General features: G+C 36.8%; 1 protein-coding gene across 3 annotated transcripts in view; it reads left to right on the top strand.

Moving 5' to 3' along the window:
• The window catches only part of ESYT2 (extended synaptotagmin 2), a 90,045-nt gene that overhangs the window by 70,815 nt on the left and 3,337 nt on the right, over window positions 1-15,893 (top strand). The window contains exons 14-22 of one of the 3 annotated variants that reach the window (XM_075144120.1): window positions 4,005-4,067; window positions 6,066-6,140; window positions 7,985-8,071; window positions 8,843-8,992; window positions 9,852-10,240; window positions 12,524-12,622; window positions 13,242-13,373; window positions 14,763-14,868; window positions 15,837-15,886. In XM_075144120.1, the coding sequence (XP_075000221.1) occupies window positions 4,005-4,067; window positions 6,066-6,140; window positions 7,985-8,071; window positions 8,843-8,992; window positions 9,852-10,240; window positions 12,524-12,622; window positions 13,242-13,373; window positions 14,763-14,868; window positions 15,837-15,886 (1,151 nt within the window). The remainder of the gene's footprint in view (window positions 1-4,004; window positions 4,068-6,065; window positions 6,141-7,984; window positions 8,072-8,842; window positions 8,993-9,851; window positions 10,241-12,523; window positions 12,623-13,241; window positions 13,374-14,762; window positions 14,869-15,836; window positions 15,887-15,893) is intronic. The other 2 variants (XM_075144122.1, XM_075144121.1) reach the window with 2 other exon arrangements.

Genomic DNA, 15,893 nt, shown 5'->3' on the forward strand with positions numbered 1-15,893 from the left:
ATATTACAACTGACATCCCTGTAGTTTTTTTAAAAGGTGATGCACTCAATGTTTGTAAGAACTTGCAACCTCTCTACACTGGTTCAAGTATTGCTTTAAAAATGGGTGTGGTTCTTTGTGCTCCCCAAACTACAAATTCCCTTGTAAATTCTATTTCACTCCATGATGCTCCTTGTTTTGCAAATTCCCAAGCTCCTCTTCTTTTTTTTCAAATTAGTATGTAGTCAGGAAAGTCCAGGCTAGGGAGAGCCACCAATTAATATTTTTTGCTTGAATTTAATGTTATAAGATTATTACAATCTAATGAGCCTCTGAATAGCTTACACTTTAATCTGTAAACACAACCTTGGTATCTTCAAAAAGAATGAGAATCTGTTCAGAATAAGAACTCTTTTGCCAGAGAGAGGTGGGTATGCCATTGTGCAGATAAATTTGTTACTGGCTGGCTACTTTTGGCTCATATCATAAACCTTGATTTAAAACACCCTCCCCCCTGCCCCCACCCCAAATCCTGACAAAACCCTTTTCTGTGGTCCTTTTAGTTAGTTTCTGTGTAGAAGTTTATTTTAAAGTATCAAAAAAATTACAACCATTACCAAATCTTGTTAAAATTTAATGAATAAGAGATGCAGTTCATAAGCTATGGTTCAGTTATGTTGGTATTAAAACTGATAAGTAGTTGCTGTTTCTTTTAGTTCTAAAAATACTAGATACATCCTAAAAAATAATAATTTAAAAAAAAATTAAAATGCTTGATAAAGAGTGTAGCCCTGATGTTTTTGTTGATCTTAGGGTCTTTGCATTAGGACATGTCGTCTACATATAACAGCATCTATTTAGACATTGCCGAAGCGATTTGTGAGTCAGAGCGGAACAGCAATCATTTTAAGATAGCCAGGTCTGGATTTCCTTCAACAGCAGTGTTAACTGCTTTATTCTGCAGTTGCATGGGTGCTAGTCTTGCAGCAAGCAAGAGGATGAGATTTATGGCTGGAGGCCAGGAGAGAGGAGAGGACTGTAGTAGCCCAGAGATAATAACAGCTTCAGCAGTCATAAAACTGCATCTTGTTTTCAGGGCATCTTTAAACACAAGGTATTATGCAAACATTCACACCTGCAAGTTCAGATATCTAATTGACATGTAACATAACTTACTTGAGGGGGAGAGTGTTAAAAAGGGAGAGTAAAATCCAATGCCCTGAGTGCTCTCTGTTCCTTTCTAGACAGTTTTATTGACTACTGGGAACCTAGATTCATGACACCTAATTCAGACATTTACCCATCTAAATCTGATTTATCTGAAGTTAAGGAGTATGAATAGTGTTTAGTATAATTTCCAAAAGTGAGTAACACTAGTTTTATGATACGTTATCATTAGTTCGTAACAATTTTTCTTTTAATTTGGTGTCTATATAACATATAAATTATCCATATTTTAAATTGGCTCTTACAGATCAGTGACTGTCTTCCAGTTATCAATTGAGGATGCACTCACAGATTTATAATGCTTCTAAAGCCCCATTTTAACCCCAAGCAAGTCTTAGTGAGTAAACAGAAGTAATGAGTCGTACTCCAAAGCATGTTGAATTAGAATCTAGCTTAATAAAGAAAAAGGCTTGTTAGTTGTGGTGTAATTTATGGGTTTGTTATTAGGATTTACTGCAAATGTCACTGGCTGTTACAGAATGCTAGCCTGAAATCTGATTTATTCCACTGTGTCAGTTATCAGTATAGTTCTTGGATACCCGTCCCCATTTCCTATAACTGCAGAGACACTGCAGAACCATAGCAAGACAATTTTGTCACCCAAGGCAAGACCTTTTCTTGGCTTTTTATATTGAATACTCCCTTTTCTTCTCCTAGTCTCCTCCCACCCAGCCTTTCAGCCACCATCCCCATGGACCTGCAGCTCCTTCCCTTGAAACCTGGAGTCTGGCTTAAACATATTTGCCCCAGCTGATGTCCCTGCTGGCCTATCCTTGCTATGATTCCAGAGGAATTGAGACATGTTCAATATCCAGGAATCATTGGTTGCCTACCTTTATAATTGATCACATAGGTTTGTTTTTGACTTTTAAAATTCTTTGAAATAATAGTATAGGGGGAAAAAAGATGTGTACTGAATATGCAGGTGCAAATGTGAAAGAAAGATGACAGTGAGAGGCAGTTTAGGATCGAAATGATCTCGATGAATTGCGGATATGATCTGGAAAAATAAGGTGTTTTTCCATAGAGGACAGTCATTGGCACCTATATAAATATGGGATGGAAATAGTTGTCTGATGGATAGCTCTACAGAAACAGATCCGTAGTCGTGCTGTGTCGTGCTGTTACGAAAGACAAACACCATACTGTATACAGAAAGAGGAGTGTAGCCTGTAAGATGTATGGACTAATCCTTCTGTTCTACTTAGCCGTTACTAAGGCCCTGATTTTGGCCGCAGCAATTAAGACCTGGAGGATACCAGTGATGATAATGAGAAAGCCAGTAAACATGACTAGCAGAGGAAGAGTAACTAGGATGAGTTTAGCCTTAGGAAGTAAAGATGGGGATGGAAAAGATACAAGGCCGCTGCAAACAAGAAACAGTGCTTAAACTCCAGCAGGGAACATACCTATTGGGCATTAAAAATTTTTCTAATGAAAAGGATAGTTAAACATTAGGATTGATATGTGTAGGGATATTATGCAGTCTCCATCTTTGAAGGTCTTTAAGTACAATAGTAAGTCCCTAACGTATCAGATAAATAGCTGTGGAAGATTCCTTAACTTTATTTTAAGAAAAATAATGATTAAAAAAATCCCACAAAAAAAGCCAAACATTATTTCTGGTTTTCTCCAGTTTCATCATATTGTATATTCATTCTGCAATAGAAATTTTAAAGCTGAATGCCAGGAATCTTGTCATATGTATTGGCCAACTTGAGGATATGACATTCCAAAAGAAAATGTAAAAAAGATTTCTGCACAAAGGTTAAATCTCTCTTCAAATTTTAGTCACTTTTGGATTTGAATGCCAGGAAGACATTTCTTTTGGCAGAGCATTAATAATATCGGTTCCTGTTCATAAACCAACATGTTTAAAAACGCCATTATGCAATTTTTTTTGTTGCCACATACTATAGCTTTTAAAGCAGAACTCTCTCGAAACAAAAATTTGTTCTTGAAAAAGCCAGCCAGAAGTATACTAACTTGAAGTCTGTTTTATTTCAAAATCCTATTTCCTGAAATTATTTCTTATGAGTTGAATGCAAATTTTCTGTAGCATTTTTGTACTTTACATGTGTCACTTCAAGAACAATATATTATTCTTAAAATAAAATTTAAAAAATTGCTTAATTAATGGGAAGTAGTCAGAGGTTTTGTCCTGCTAAATCAGTTCAAATTCCTATTGTTAGTGTATTTGCATGTCTTCATTCAACTGAGTAAAGTAGTAGACCTTCATTCTAGTTAGCATGCAGTGTTTCTATCATTCATCTGCTGAAGAGGCTCAAATGACTTAGATTTTTGTAATGATCTAAGGCCTATCAATACTTTTAGCATAGTAATTTCTCCCATAAAAGGACTCCTTCACGTAATTACTTGACTTACCATCAGAGAAGCTTCTTGTGAAAATATACTAAACCAAATTTAAAAAAGGTTCATTCAGAAAGCAGTCCATAGGATGTCAGGCATTCAATAAAACCTATTTTGTGAAGTTTCTTTATTATGGTAAAAAAACCTGGTAAGGGAAATGTAAGCGGACTGAAAGTGAGTATTTTAGTTTTAAAGCAGAATACAAACATTCAGAGAGGACAAGAGGGAAAAAAAAGTTTTGTCAGACTTTTTTTTGTTGTTGTTGTGGTTCCTTCATTGTTTTGTTTGAAAGATTTTTGGGTTTTTTTAGGTTGATTTTTTTCCCGCTTTGTCCTGTGTTGTCATGTCATAATTAATTAACCTAGTGAAATTGCTTCATTGCATGACTTATTAACCCTTCCTATGTTCATTCTCTCCTGACTTAAAAGCATAATCCATTAGAATTTAACCCTGATGGCTTGAAGAAGGCTGCTGTTCAGAAAGCCCTAAAGGTAAAACTAATATAGTTGTCCATTTAAGGTCACAAAAGTAATTGGAAATGCACAAATGCCTGCAACACTTCTATTCCAACAGTGGATGGAATTTCTGTTGCCAGATACATATTTAGTGCAATTCCGTTTTACTTAAATCTGGTTTCAAAAAGTGGTCAAGGCATTGGTAAAATACTGTGGTCTGTGGTAATTTGAATTTTAGACCAGTTGAGTGGAGTATAGACTGCTTTAGAAGACTGGGGGAAAAAAATAGTCCTGAGAACTAATTTGAAGTAGTATCTAAAGAACAAAGCTGACATGAAAGCTAAAACATCTTTTACATACTGAATGATACTTTATTGGTCAACTCTGAATGACTGACCAATAAAATCAATCTCTGACAATGTTTTGAAGTAATCCTGTTTCTGCTCGATGTTTTTAGAAGGCTTTACATCTTTTATATAAATGCTAAATAAATTTAGCCCAGCTTTTTGATATGGAAGACATAGAGTTGAGAGGCAAACTTGGAAGGCATAAGCCAAGTTCTCAGCTAGAGGAACTTGGACAAGAGGCAGTTTCTAATAGACTGTCAACAGAAAATCTGTCAGTGGGAGGTGTTAGAGGTGCGTTATGTGTGTGTGTGCATATTGCTGCCTATTTAGCGTGAATTAAAATTATTTGTATTTACATATCAGCATAAGCAACAAGGTCTTTTTGTCAACTTCTGTAGTTTCATCATTTTATGAAGAAAAGGGAGTTTCAGGCACCTTTTTATGGACAAAGGAAAAATGAAACAATTTTCACCTACCATTTTTAAACACCATCAGTTGGAGTGTAATCTGACTTTCTGTTCCTTAAACCTTTGTATTCTGTTGTCTTTGATGAGAGCTAAGTATTTTTTATTAGAAATCATGAAAAAAAGAAATGCGGCATTCATCCAAGAAAGGAGTGCTTTCTTAACAGCTTTTTTTCTAAAGGAAAGTATGGTTATAAGCAGTGTGTCACATTAAATTCAAGTAATATTAGTGGAACTACGACGTCCAAAATGTAAGTTCAGATCCCACAATACCTAAAATATGCACATTCTTAATTTAAAGATATAAAATATTTTAATCACTTGGTTGTAATTGTGACCTTACATGCATTATGTAGCTTTTAACTAACTTTCTGATCTATACCATTTCCTACGTGGTAGAATTCAAAGTATATTATTAACCATGTATACTATATTTTCTAGGCCTTTTAAACTGCATTAACACCTCCTTGAGATGATTAACTTTCATGTCTAACTTTTCTTTCTGACTTAAATTTTTGTTAGGTTAATTTAAAATTTGTGAAAGAAACATGTAGTTGGGAATGTTCCTTTGTGTATATAATTTGTTTCTAAACTGATGTTTATTTTTACAGTTTGATGTAATGCTATACCCCTGGTGAGCAAGGCTCAGAAATGGCAGATAGTTGATTCTGTAATAAAGAATATTTGGTAAACTGTAGAAATATACATCAGGTACATTATAGTGCATCTTTTTTCTCCCCAAACTGAAAAGGGGGGAATATCAATGTTCTGATATTACATCCAATTTAATAATACTGCTGCAATGTAAATAAAGTAAGCTTCCTGAGTATGTGCTTTCTCCATATCTCCCATCTGCATGCAATATTCATTTTGCAGTTTTAACTATCCTTCATTAGCTTTGGGGGTTGTAATACTCATTAAAGGATAAGAATTTGCACCTTACCAATTTCATTCAAAGAAAACGGAAAGGAGTCTAAAACTTCTGCTTATTTGTAGCATTTTGCTTCAGCTTATTTAGGGTAGTTGGATGCCTTAATGTTAACGCGTTCACAAGTAACTAGCCAGTCTGCCATTCAAGCCTGTTGAATAAAATATTGAGAATAATAGATAAGCATATAGTAGAATGCATATGATTCGTATTTTTAAGACGCAGACATTTAAGTTTCAGAGGAGAGAGGTTTCGCTTTATTCTGAAGGCAAAGTTTTTGCTTTTTCTTTACCAGTCAGGAAAGAAAATAAACAGCAATCCCAACCCACTTGTTTTGCTGTCAGTTGGACATAAGGCACAGGAAAGTAAGGTAAGTTCCTAGTCTTTATACTTGGCTCTGTCTACAAACATTTAGTGGCTCTGTGTGCTTGGCATTGGCTATCAAGCCATTGAGCGTATCCACTGCACTAAAAGTTACCACCAGAACTGAAATTGCCAACAAGAAGCCAAGGATTGAATGGGTGCTTATTCAGTTTAAACTGTCTGTGAGTAGAGACCAGATTTTTAACTATTTGTAGATGTCCTTCCACAGTAGGTTCTGATCTGCAACTGGCATTCCTACAGTAGTGATTATATAAATAACAATGTGGGCAAGCAGCAGGCTTCAAAATACTGACCAAGATTTGAAAATTTACAGAATCACAGAGTTATAGAAGTGCCCAGGTCAAAAGGGACCACTGAAGATCATCTGCTTGAACTTTCTGTTTAAAGTAGGGCCTTAGATTAGCCAAAGTGCTGTGTAGCTCTCAGGAGCTCGTAGTTTAGCCAGGCTACTTTGTTGTTACGTCTGCTGCTTTTTCTGCTTTGAGGTAGGGACCACTTCTGTGCTTTGAGGAGGCTGTCCTCTAGCAGTCGTGAGCTCCTTTGCCCTCCAAGGTAGACACTCATGGAATCCCTTCTAAAGCAAGTTGAAATCTGCTTTTCTGAAGTCAAGGGCTTTTATTCTGCTATTTGTTTTCCTCATGCCCCATAGGATCTTAAGCTCTGTGATCTTACAGTCACTGTAGCCAAGGTTGCTGTTGCTAGTCACATCTGCAGACCAATATTCCTCATTGGTAAGTGGTAGATTCAGAACACCGCTCCTAGTCAACACATCCAATGACTGAGAACAACTGTAACACCAATAGTGTGTGTTTTCCTGGCACAGACTCTTAAATTGTTTGTGCACCTCTGTGCTGCTTTCCTAGAAAACATTAGAGTAGTTGAACCTCTCAGTGAGAACCTGGTTCTGCAGACATGAGACAGCTTTGAGTCATCTGAAGAAGGCATCATCCATCCCCTTTTCCTAGTTGGGTGGTCTGTAACAGATGCCTGTGATGAGGTCGATCTTGATGGTGATCCCTCTGATTTTGACCCAAGGCGTTCAACGTACCTGTCGTCTTGTCCATAACTGACCTCTGTGCATTCAAACAGCTCTTTAAAATAAAATAGCAACAGTGAAGTGATACCCGGATAGGTAGATATATGCAATATGGGTGTGTTTTGTTTTGTTTTAAAGTGAACGTGTCAGTGAATGAAAAGGAGAGGACATCTTATTTGGCTTCTTCATATCCTGTCAAAAATTGTCACAAAGCCTAAACCAGATCTTATATACAGTCTTAATTTTGATACTTATTAGAAAATGGAGATAGAAATTCAAGTCCTTTGTTCCCGGAGACAGCTTTTTCTCTCTTTTTTCTCTCTTCCCCTCCTCCCCAGCCTTCCCAATTAATGGGTTGCTGAAAGTAGTGAGATTTGGCAGTGAAATCTTCCACATGGCTACTTGGAGATTGAAGGAAAAATACTTGTTTCTAGGAGTTTCATTGAGTTATTAGTTCAGCCCTTATAGGGAAGTATGAGAAGGAAGAGAATGTGCCAGTCTGAAGACCTTGCATTTGTTCAGACTGGGTGTGAAGTAAAGGTTCTTTAGCAGGAGTTCTACTTTACATACAGCAACTTTAATGCAAAACATATTCTGTTACATGTCCTGTGTATAATTTTATATGTGATATTATATATGCCTTGGATAGATCCTACTTGGCCTTTGTTCAAATATGTCACGTTTCGGACATTAATTTTGCGAAGCCAAAATGAAAAATGTAGTCAACTCTTGACACAGGCTTTATTAGACAAAAATGTTTTATAGTTTGTATGCTTCCTGTTCTCTACCTTTAGATTCGATACAAGACCAATGAACCGGTATGGGAGGAAAACTTTACTTTCTTTGTACACAATCCCAAAAGACAAGATCTTGAAGTTGAGGTATGTTGTCTCACTCTCTTTAGATACCTTTCTTTTGTAATACATTTCAGTAGTAGCATTCAGACATTACAGGCTGTTATGAAATGTTATGAGACTGAATATATTGTGAACACCATTAAAATTACACTTAAAGTGTTTTTTAAGACCAAGCTATGAAATGTTTATTTGCATTTACTACTAGAAGGAAGAAAGGCTATAACCAGAAGAACATAGTTGATGGTTGTCTTACTTAAAAAAATTTTAAAAAAAGGAAAAAAAGTAAATTTTTATACCTGTTTCGAACCTTAACAGTCTTAACTGCTAGCAGGAATTGCTGTTATGTATGGCTGATTTGTTTCCTCTCTCATCCCAAGGAAGTCTTTGCTTTATCCAAATACTGTATCCCTTTACACTGCTGACATGTCATTTACATAGTTCAAAGAGACTGAAGTGTAAATGAGTACTGTCCTAGTTACTTTTCCTCTAACAGTTGTGGGAGTTCATTTTCACACAGACTGTTTGGAAACCATGTAGTTATTTGATCAAGGGTCAGTTTTCTGTCTTGCTTTTGCTATAGAAGATAGGGATGAAGAAACTAGGCATTGAGTATATTTGCTATTTCCTTCTTCAATGTAAAGTAATCTTATGATCAGGGAAATTTGGTTTAAGAACAAACTACATTCGATATTGTTTGGATTTTTTGTTTTTAAATAAAACTGTAATTTCCTTTTCTTTCTCTGAGTTCTTACAAAGCAGTTGATACAAAATGACTTAGCTTCTGTATTCCTTCAGGTGAGGGACGAACAACACCAGTGTTCTTTGGGGAACTTCAAACTGCCTCTAAGCCAGTTGCTAGAGAGTGAAGATTTAACTATGCATCAGCGGTTCCACCTGAGCAACTCCGGTCCAAACAGCACTATAAACATGAAGATTGCACTCAGGGTACTCTAAAACTTTTCCCATTGTAAATATCTGAAAGCATATTTAAGCCTATTGTGACTTCTGGTCTTCTAGCTTTATGAAGAAGATAGTACATTTCCTTGGGTGTCACAATGCCAGGTGTCCTTAGTTGTGGCAGTGCTATCAAGTACAGAAAGATAACCTCTGATTTAAATACATTCTGTTTCAAAACCAGAAAATTCTCCAAACAAAACAGCTGCATTAATTAAGACTGAGGTTCCCCATGGTTTTAGGTTCGGAAATCATGTTTGGAATCGGAATTCCTTCAAGTCTCTTATGACTCAGTACAGATAGTGAAATCACCTTTATCTTATAGAAATGGAACTGAGGTCATGATGGTTTAAAAAAAATAAAGTTTATAGTACTAGAAAAGTTCAGACCAACTTTCAAGCACGTTTATTAATAAATGACAAGTACTTACTTTCTTGCTTACTTGTCATTAATAAATGAAAATAAACTATAAAAGAGAAAGTAAGGACAATGAGTGAGAAGAGCTTGTGATGTAGGATTAAATTTCAAAAGATTAGAAGAAAAAAAATTAGAATAGCTTTCCAGGTGGCTAGAGCTGCAAAGTAAATAGCACTTGCACCAGAAGTGTGTAAAGTATGGGAAGGGAATAAGGAGGAGAATAGTTGTAAATGAATGGAGAATTTGACATTGTTTTATAGTTACTGCAGTTGCCACAAAGAAGATGAATGAGTATAAGTGTGAATATTTTTGGTCCTGCATTAGTATCTGAACTTAACAACTTGTCACCAACCAGGACTCTTGTAGAAACAAATTTGTTCCTGTTTTTTATACTGGAAAATAGTAATATTATATGTATTTTTACTATATCTAGGTCCTTTCTCTTGAAAAGCAAGCAAGATCTCCAGACCATCAACACTCAGCCCAAGTAAAAAGGCCATCTCTTTCCAAAGATGCAAGAAAATCATCTTTTAAGCCTCAGGTTCCTGTCTCACCACCACCTGATTCAAACAAACCTGTTCCAGCTTCCCCAGTGACTGATAGTGATAGAAAGACTGATACAGCTGAAAAAAGTCAGCCTCCCAATGCCAGCCCTCAGTGGCCAACAGATCTCAGCCGAAGTTCCTCCAGTCTTCATGCCTCTAACTTCTCTTATTCTCCCAGCCACCTATCGGTCAAAGAACCCACTCCTAGCATAGCCTCAGACATATCTCTGCCTATCGCCACACAGGAGCTACGGCAAAGACTACGACAGCTTGAAAAGTACGGTGTTAATTACTTGTTTTTGCAATACATCTAAGTTGATTTATAAAAAACGTCATCAGGGCAGCCAAAGAAAGAGTTCTTAGGTTGCATTTTAGTAATATTTTTTCCTGTTGTAGTTTGAGCCTGGCATTTGACAATCAGTCGTGATTTTTCTGCTTCTTCCTGGTACCTCAGTTAGACAGATTCTGCAATTAGAAGTTACCTTACCATTGCGATGATCTGCAAGGTAAAATCCATGTTGTTCTCATAGCTACACTGTGTAGTGCTAAAAAGAGTGGGGTGGCAAAAGGGAAGGATATTTTTCAATACAACATTAATCACTTTCATGGCAATAGTTGCCTGTTTCACCACTGAATCCTGTTAGCATTAATATTAAGCCAATTAAGCTGAATATAGCTGGTCTTTTTAAATTACTCAGAGGGATAGTTGACTATAAAGAATGTTAAATGAATAGTCAGTTACTATTCAATTAATGAGGATTGCTGCAGCCACGCTTTCTTAAATTCCCTAATTTTTTTTTACTTGCCTCAATGGGCAGCTATACTTACGAGTAAAGATAGCTGAGCAGCCATTCTGCTCTGAATAGGAGAACGGAAACAATTAATTCCCTATTCATGTAGCTTCTCTGTGAATCTAAGTAGAAAGACTTTAATTTTTTATTTGTAAGGGATTGAACCGATTCATCTTTTTCTCTATCAATCAATACAGTAATATAGGTTGGAAGAAACCTCTGGAGGTTGGTCAGCCCTCTGCTCAAAGCAAATCCCGCTTCAAAGTTAGATCAGGTTTCTTGGGCCTTGTCCAAACAAGTTCTGAATATCTCTGAGGATGGAGATATTGTAAACTTTCTCAGCAATTCCAGTGCTTAACCACTCCACTGTGAAAACGTTTTTTCCTCATTTCCAGTTGGAATTTATCTTGCTGAAACTTGACTGCTGCGACCTCTTGTTCTTTTACTGTGCGCAGTCATGAGGAGTCTGACTCAGCCTTCTCTGTAATGTCTGTTTTAAGTAGTGAAAGACTGCAATTGAATCTGCTCTTGGCCTTCTCTTCTGTTTGTACAAGCTCATTTCCTTCACCATCTGCTTATGTGCTCCAGTTCCCCATTTATATTTATGGTCCTCTGCTGTCTTGTCTTCAGTTTGTCAGTCTCTCTTCTGGCCCAAAACTGGGTTAGACTTTGGTAATTATGATAAATGTTGTAATACTACTCCTTATTTAATACACAAATTTCATACTGTCTCATTTGATAAGAGTGGTAAGGCTACAACTAAGGAGGTCCTTTATTGCAGGTCCCATGTTTTTAGGTGCTCTGATTTTTGTGGGTTTTTTTTGTTTTAACTAAGAAAATACTGAACTGAAATGCTTCATTCTAGTTTTTAAAGTGAATGACTTGGGAATTTTAATGGAGCATCCTGCAATCACTTTGTACGAGCTATTCACAAGGGAGGCACGCCTCTCCCTTGAGGTTAAGATATTCTTCAGGTGGTTGAGAAAAGCCGAGCATGCCATATATTCACTCTCCTGTGTGAAACGGAAAATACTCATAGTCAGTTTACACAGACTAAAATGAGCATTTTATAGCGATGAGGGAACTCTGCAAATATTGGCCATTTTATAAAACAGAAGTTCTTAATCATGGTGCTTGCTTTTTATTTAAGCATGATGTGTATTTGTAAGCGTAACTTGATTCTAATATTATTTTCAACGTGGCTTGAGCTACAGAAAAGTAAAATGGCTGTGTTTATACTGTGATTTGAGCTTTTAAGACAGTAAGTGGGTTTAAGTATCACTATTTTAAGCCAAGAATATTTATATTTCTACGATAGAGAATTCAGAAAAGAATGAGCTGGTCTTCTGGTTTGTTCCTGTCCATAGGTAAGAGTGGCCCATCACTGAGGTTTTTATTGCCGTTTGCACCATTATTCTTTCCAATTTCCTAGATACTGCTTTAATGTTAGTTTTAGGGTAAGCAAATTCTTTACTGATAATCGTTTTCAAAGTACTGAAGAGCAGCTGACCTCTAAACTGACAAGAATCCCTAGCTTATTTTGGAGAGTAGAGCTGTTGGACAAGGAACTGAAGTACAAGAAACTGATGAAGATATGCTTATATGCTAACATCTGCTCTCTTCTTTCACATTGGTCTAGTGAAAAGTTAAATGGATAATACATGATTTCTGGGAAAACCACTCAGCATATATTTCCGTTGGGTCTTAGTTTTTAAAACACATATTTAAAGTAAGCATAGTGTTCTACTTTTTAATACTTTTTCCTGCAGTGGAACAACTCTGGGGCAGTCTCCATTAGGACAGATTCAGCTAACAATTCGTCATAGTTCACAAAGAAACAAACTGATTGTGGTAGTGCATTCCTGCAGGTAAGCATAAAATACCAAATTTCATTTCTGCGCATTATTTCTTTGTGAACTTTGTAATACCTTGACTTATTCTCTTAGATTGGTTGTCTGGATGATCTTTGTTACTTATAACATAACGTACTGATTGTAATTATGTGTAAATACAAAAGCATACAGAGCTATACTCAGAATCAGTAAAACTTTGTTGAAGATTTTGCTGTGATTTTGTATTTGTCTGTTATGCCTCTGTCAGATTTTAAATGAAAATGGCGTGTAGATTTTTATCAGCAGTGTCTGAAAGCTATCTCTAAGAGACTGAATTTTTCATGGAATGACAAAAACACATGATTTTTGGAAAGCCATATCTAAACTTTGAATTGGAATTTAAGAACCATTGTATTCCCACCTCTGCTGTCTGCTCACCCTTTATCTGATCTTGTGCTAGTCACTGCTTGGCTTTTTTTTAATTTTTCTTTACCACTGCTATTAGCTATGTGCTGTATCCTGCACATGATACTTTGTGCAGGATATTCCACAACTGATTCATGTACTAAATTAAGTGATAGTAGTGTAGACACTTATATTCAGCAATGTCTCATTTATTTTCTAAGTGTTTTTCCTTGTTTTTCACTGGTCACAGAAATCTAATAGCATTTTCAGAAGAAGGATCCGATCCATATGTGCGAATGTATTTATTGCCTGATAAGAGACGATCAGGAAGAAGAAAAACACATGTATCAAAGAAGACATTAAACCCAGTGTTTGATCAAATGTATGTTCTAAACTATGTGTAGTAGTTTTATATCATGTAATTACAAAACTGTCAAATCAAGGTTTCTTAGCTTACCTGAATGGCCGAGCTGTTGAAACTCCTAGCTGTCACCATTAGACTTGGTCATACCTTTCTCTTCTGCTGTAATAGCTCTTCCCATCCTTCTATTCCCTGTTATCACTATAGCCCTTACTCTGATACCAGCCACTTCTCTCTTATTTTCTGCCTTATCCTATCCCAGTTACATCCCCTTTGTGCTGGTAGCTAAGAAGCAGTGTGCACTCTTCTGGCAGGTGGCCAGAACATGAATGCCTTTTTTCTGGGCAATGCTGTTGGTATCCCTTCCTGCCAGGAAGCATGTCAATTCTGGCTGGCCGATTGCCTGGCTGATAGCTGCTGCCTCCTTGGTAGGACTGGCCAGCCAGTGTCTATGCGTGATCAAATTGCTCAGTCAATCTACTTGGTGGCACTTCTTAGTACCCAGGGAGTCAGGAAATTTCCTCGTAGGTTATATCCTGGCCCATAGGTTGGAAGTTGTGCAAGCTCGTGCAACATTATATTGCATAAAAATCCTTATCTTTGCACTCAGCTTTTTGATGGTAATTTTCCTCACACGTGTACCCCTTCCTCCCCCACCCATCATTTATCAATAAAGAAGACCTTACAGACAGAAACTTAATTTGGGGAAAACAACACTTCTGTCCATTCTGTCCAATCTGTAAATCATTAGTTAGAGGCTCTGGTAGGTTTTCCTGGTACTACAGCGCTCTCCTGTTTATTCCAGGTAACATTTGTTTTACTGTGCCTTTCCAAGTAAAATGTATTGCAAAGCAGTAAAGCTGTTTAAGAACTGTAGTGACAAATAGATGTAGATAGTGGTATAATCTTGCCCTTCCTTTCTGTAAGTTTCAGATCTAGCAAACAAAATGCTAGATAGGTTTCCTTGGTGTGCCAGGAAAGAAAAGGAGCTCTGGTTCTAGAGGACTGAGGATCAGTAAGACTGACCAGTCTTTCCCTTTTGGAGAATAGTGATATTGAGCTGTCAAGATAGTAGGATTCCTTGTTCTCTTCTCTGTAGAGTCAGTGGTTGACCTTTTCCTTGTTTCGTTTTGTTTGGTTTTTGTTTGTTTGTTTGCTTGCTTTGTTTTACCGGTGGCTTCTAGAGACCAAAGGTAACAAAAGTCTCAAACATTTGATGTTGATATTGATCATAGTATTGAAGAAAAATTGGAGGCAAAACATTGGGATTTTTTTCTTGATTTATCTCAGACCTCATTTTTTTGTTTCGGGAGGGAGATGGTTTGGTAATGATTTGAATTGTTTAGCTGTAGGAACTGAACTTGCACTTCAGGTACAAAATTCTCTCTAAAGCATCACTTCGCCTGTCAGATTTGATTTCAGTGTTTCCCTGCCTGAAGTACAGAGAAGAACACTAGATGTAGCAGTGAAGAACAGTGGTGGTTTCTTATCCAAAGATAAAGGGCTGCTTGGCAAAGTAAGTTGACAACAAGCAAATTCTGTTAATACAGCATGTTATTATGTAAGACTAAAATCCTCTTGTCATAGGATCTTGTTAGTGTTGACTGAAGCACCTGATTCAGGTGCAAAGCTTTTAAAAATTATAGATGGCTTAGATGTCAAGCTTCAGTAAGGGAGAGAACAAACTGCAGAGACAGACATCAAAAGATGAGGCAGTAATTTCTTCTAGAGAATGGTAAGTTCTGAGGCTCGCAGTAATAAAACAAACTTGCATGTCAGACTTATACAGTCAGAGAAAGAAAATAACCAGTAGAAAACAGGTGATACCGCAGAAAATGTTCAGACAAAACTGGAAAGACAAGCAAGAGTACTTAGACAAGCACACAGAACAAATGTATGTTTAGTAATTAAAATTCCAGATTGTAAAATCCATGAGAAAGAACTGCTACTGGAGATGATACCGGTGCCAAAACCAGCTATTGTGTTTACAGCTTCACTGTTCTGTAGGCACTCATTAAATCACTCTATTTCCTACACATGTGATTTGGAGCATGCAAAAAGGAATAGTAAATTCCTACACCCTTGCAAATCGCCATGTTTGAGCTCTGTAAAGAGGATGAGAAATATCAGAATCGTGGTCAGTTCATGGTGAACGACGTTCTTAATTTTCCTGTTGACCAAGAAGGTTGTTAGCATAAACACGTCAGCTGATTGCCATTGCCAAGATACGCCATGTTCAGAATTTAAGCCTATGAGGTGCTCTGGGACCGTATCATTAACTGGTATAGGTTTTTAGGTCAAAAACAGCAACTTCAAACTTTACTACAAGTCGGGCAGATAGCTATGATGACAAGGATGTAAAATATGTTGTTTATTAATGGCATTACTTATACTGTAGTTTACAGGATTGTCAGATTTGATCTTTAAAAGTCATAGAATGAAAGGCACACATAATGCATTGATTGCTAATTTAACTTTCCACAGTTATTAATACCTCTGGCATCTGAAGAACTTGCTAAAGGCTGGACCCAGTGGTAAGTA

The sequence above is a fragment of the Calonectris borealis genome, chromosome 2, assembly GCF_964195595.1.
Source record: "Calonectris borealis chromosome 2, bCalBor7.hap1.2, whole genome shotgun sequence".
Classification (NCBI taxonomy): Eukaryota; Metazoa; Chordata; class Aves; order Procellariiformes; family Procellariidae; genus Calonectris; species Calonectris borealis.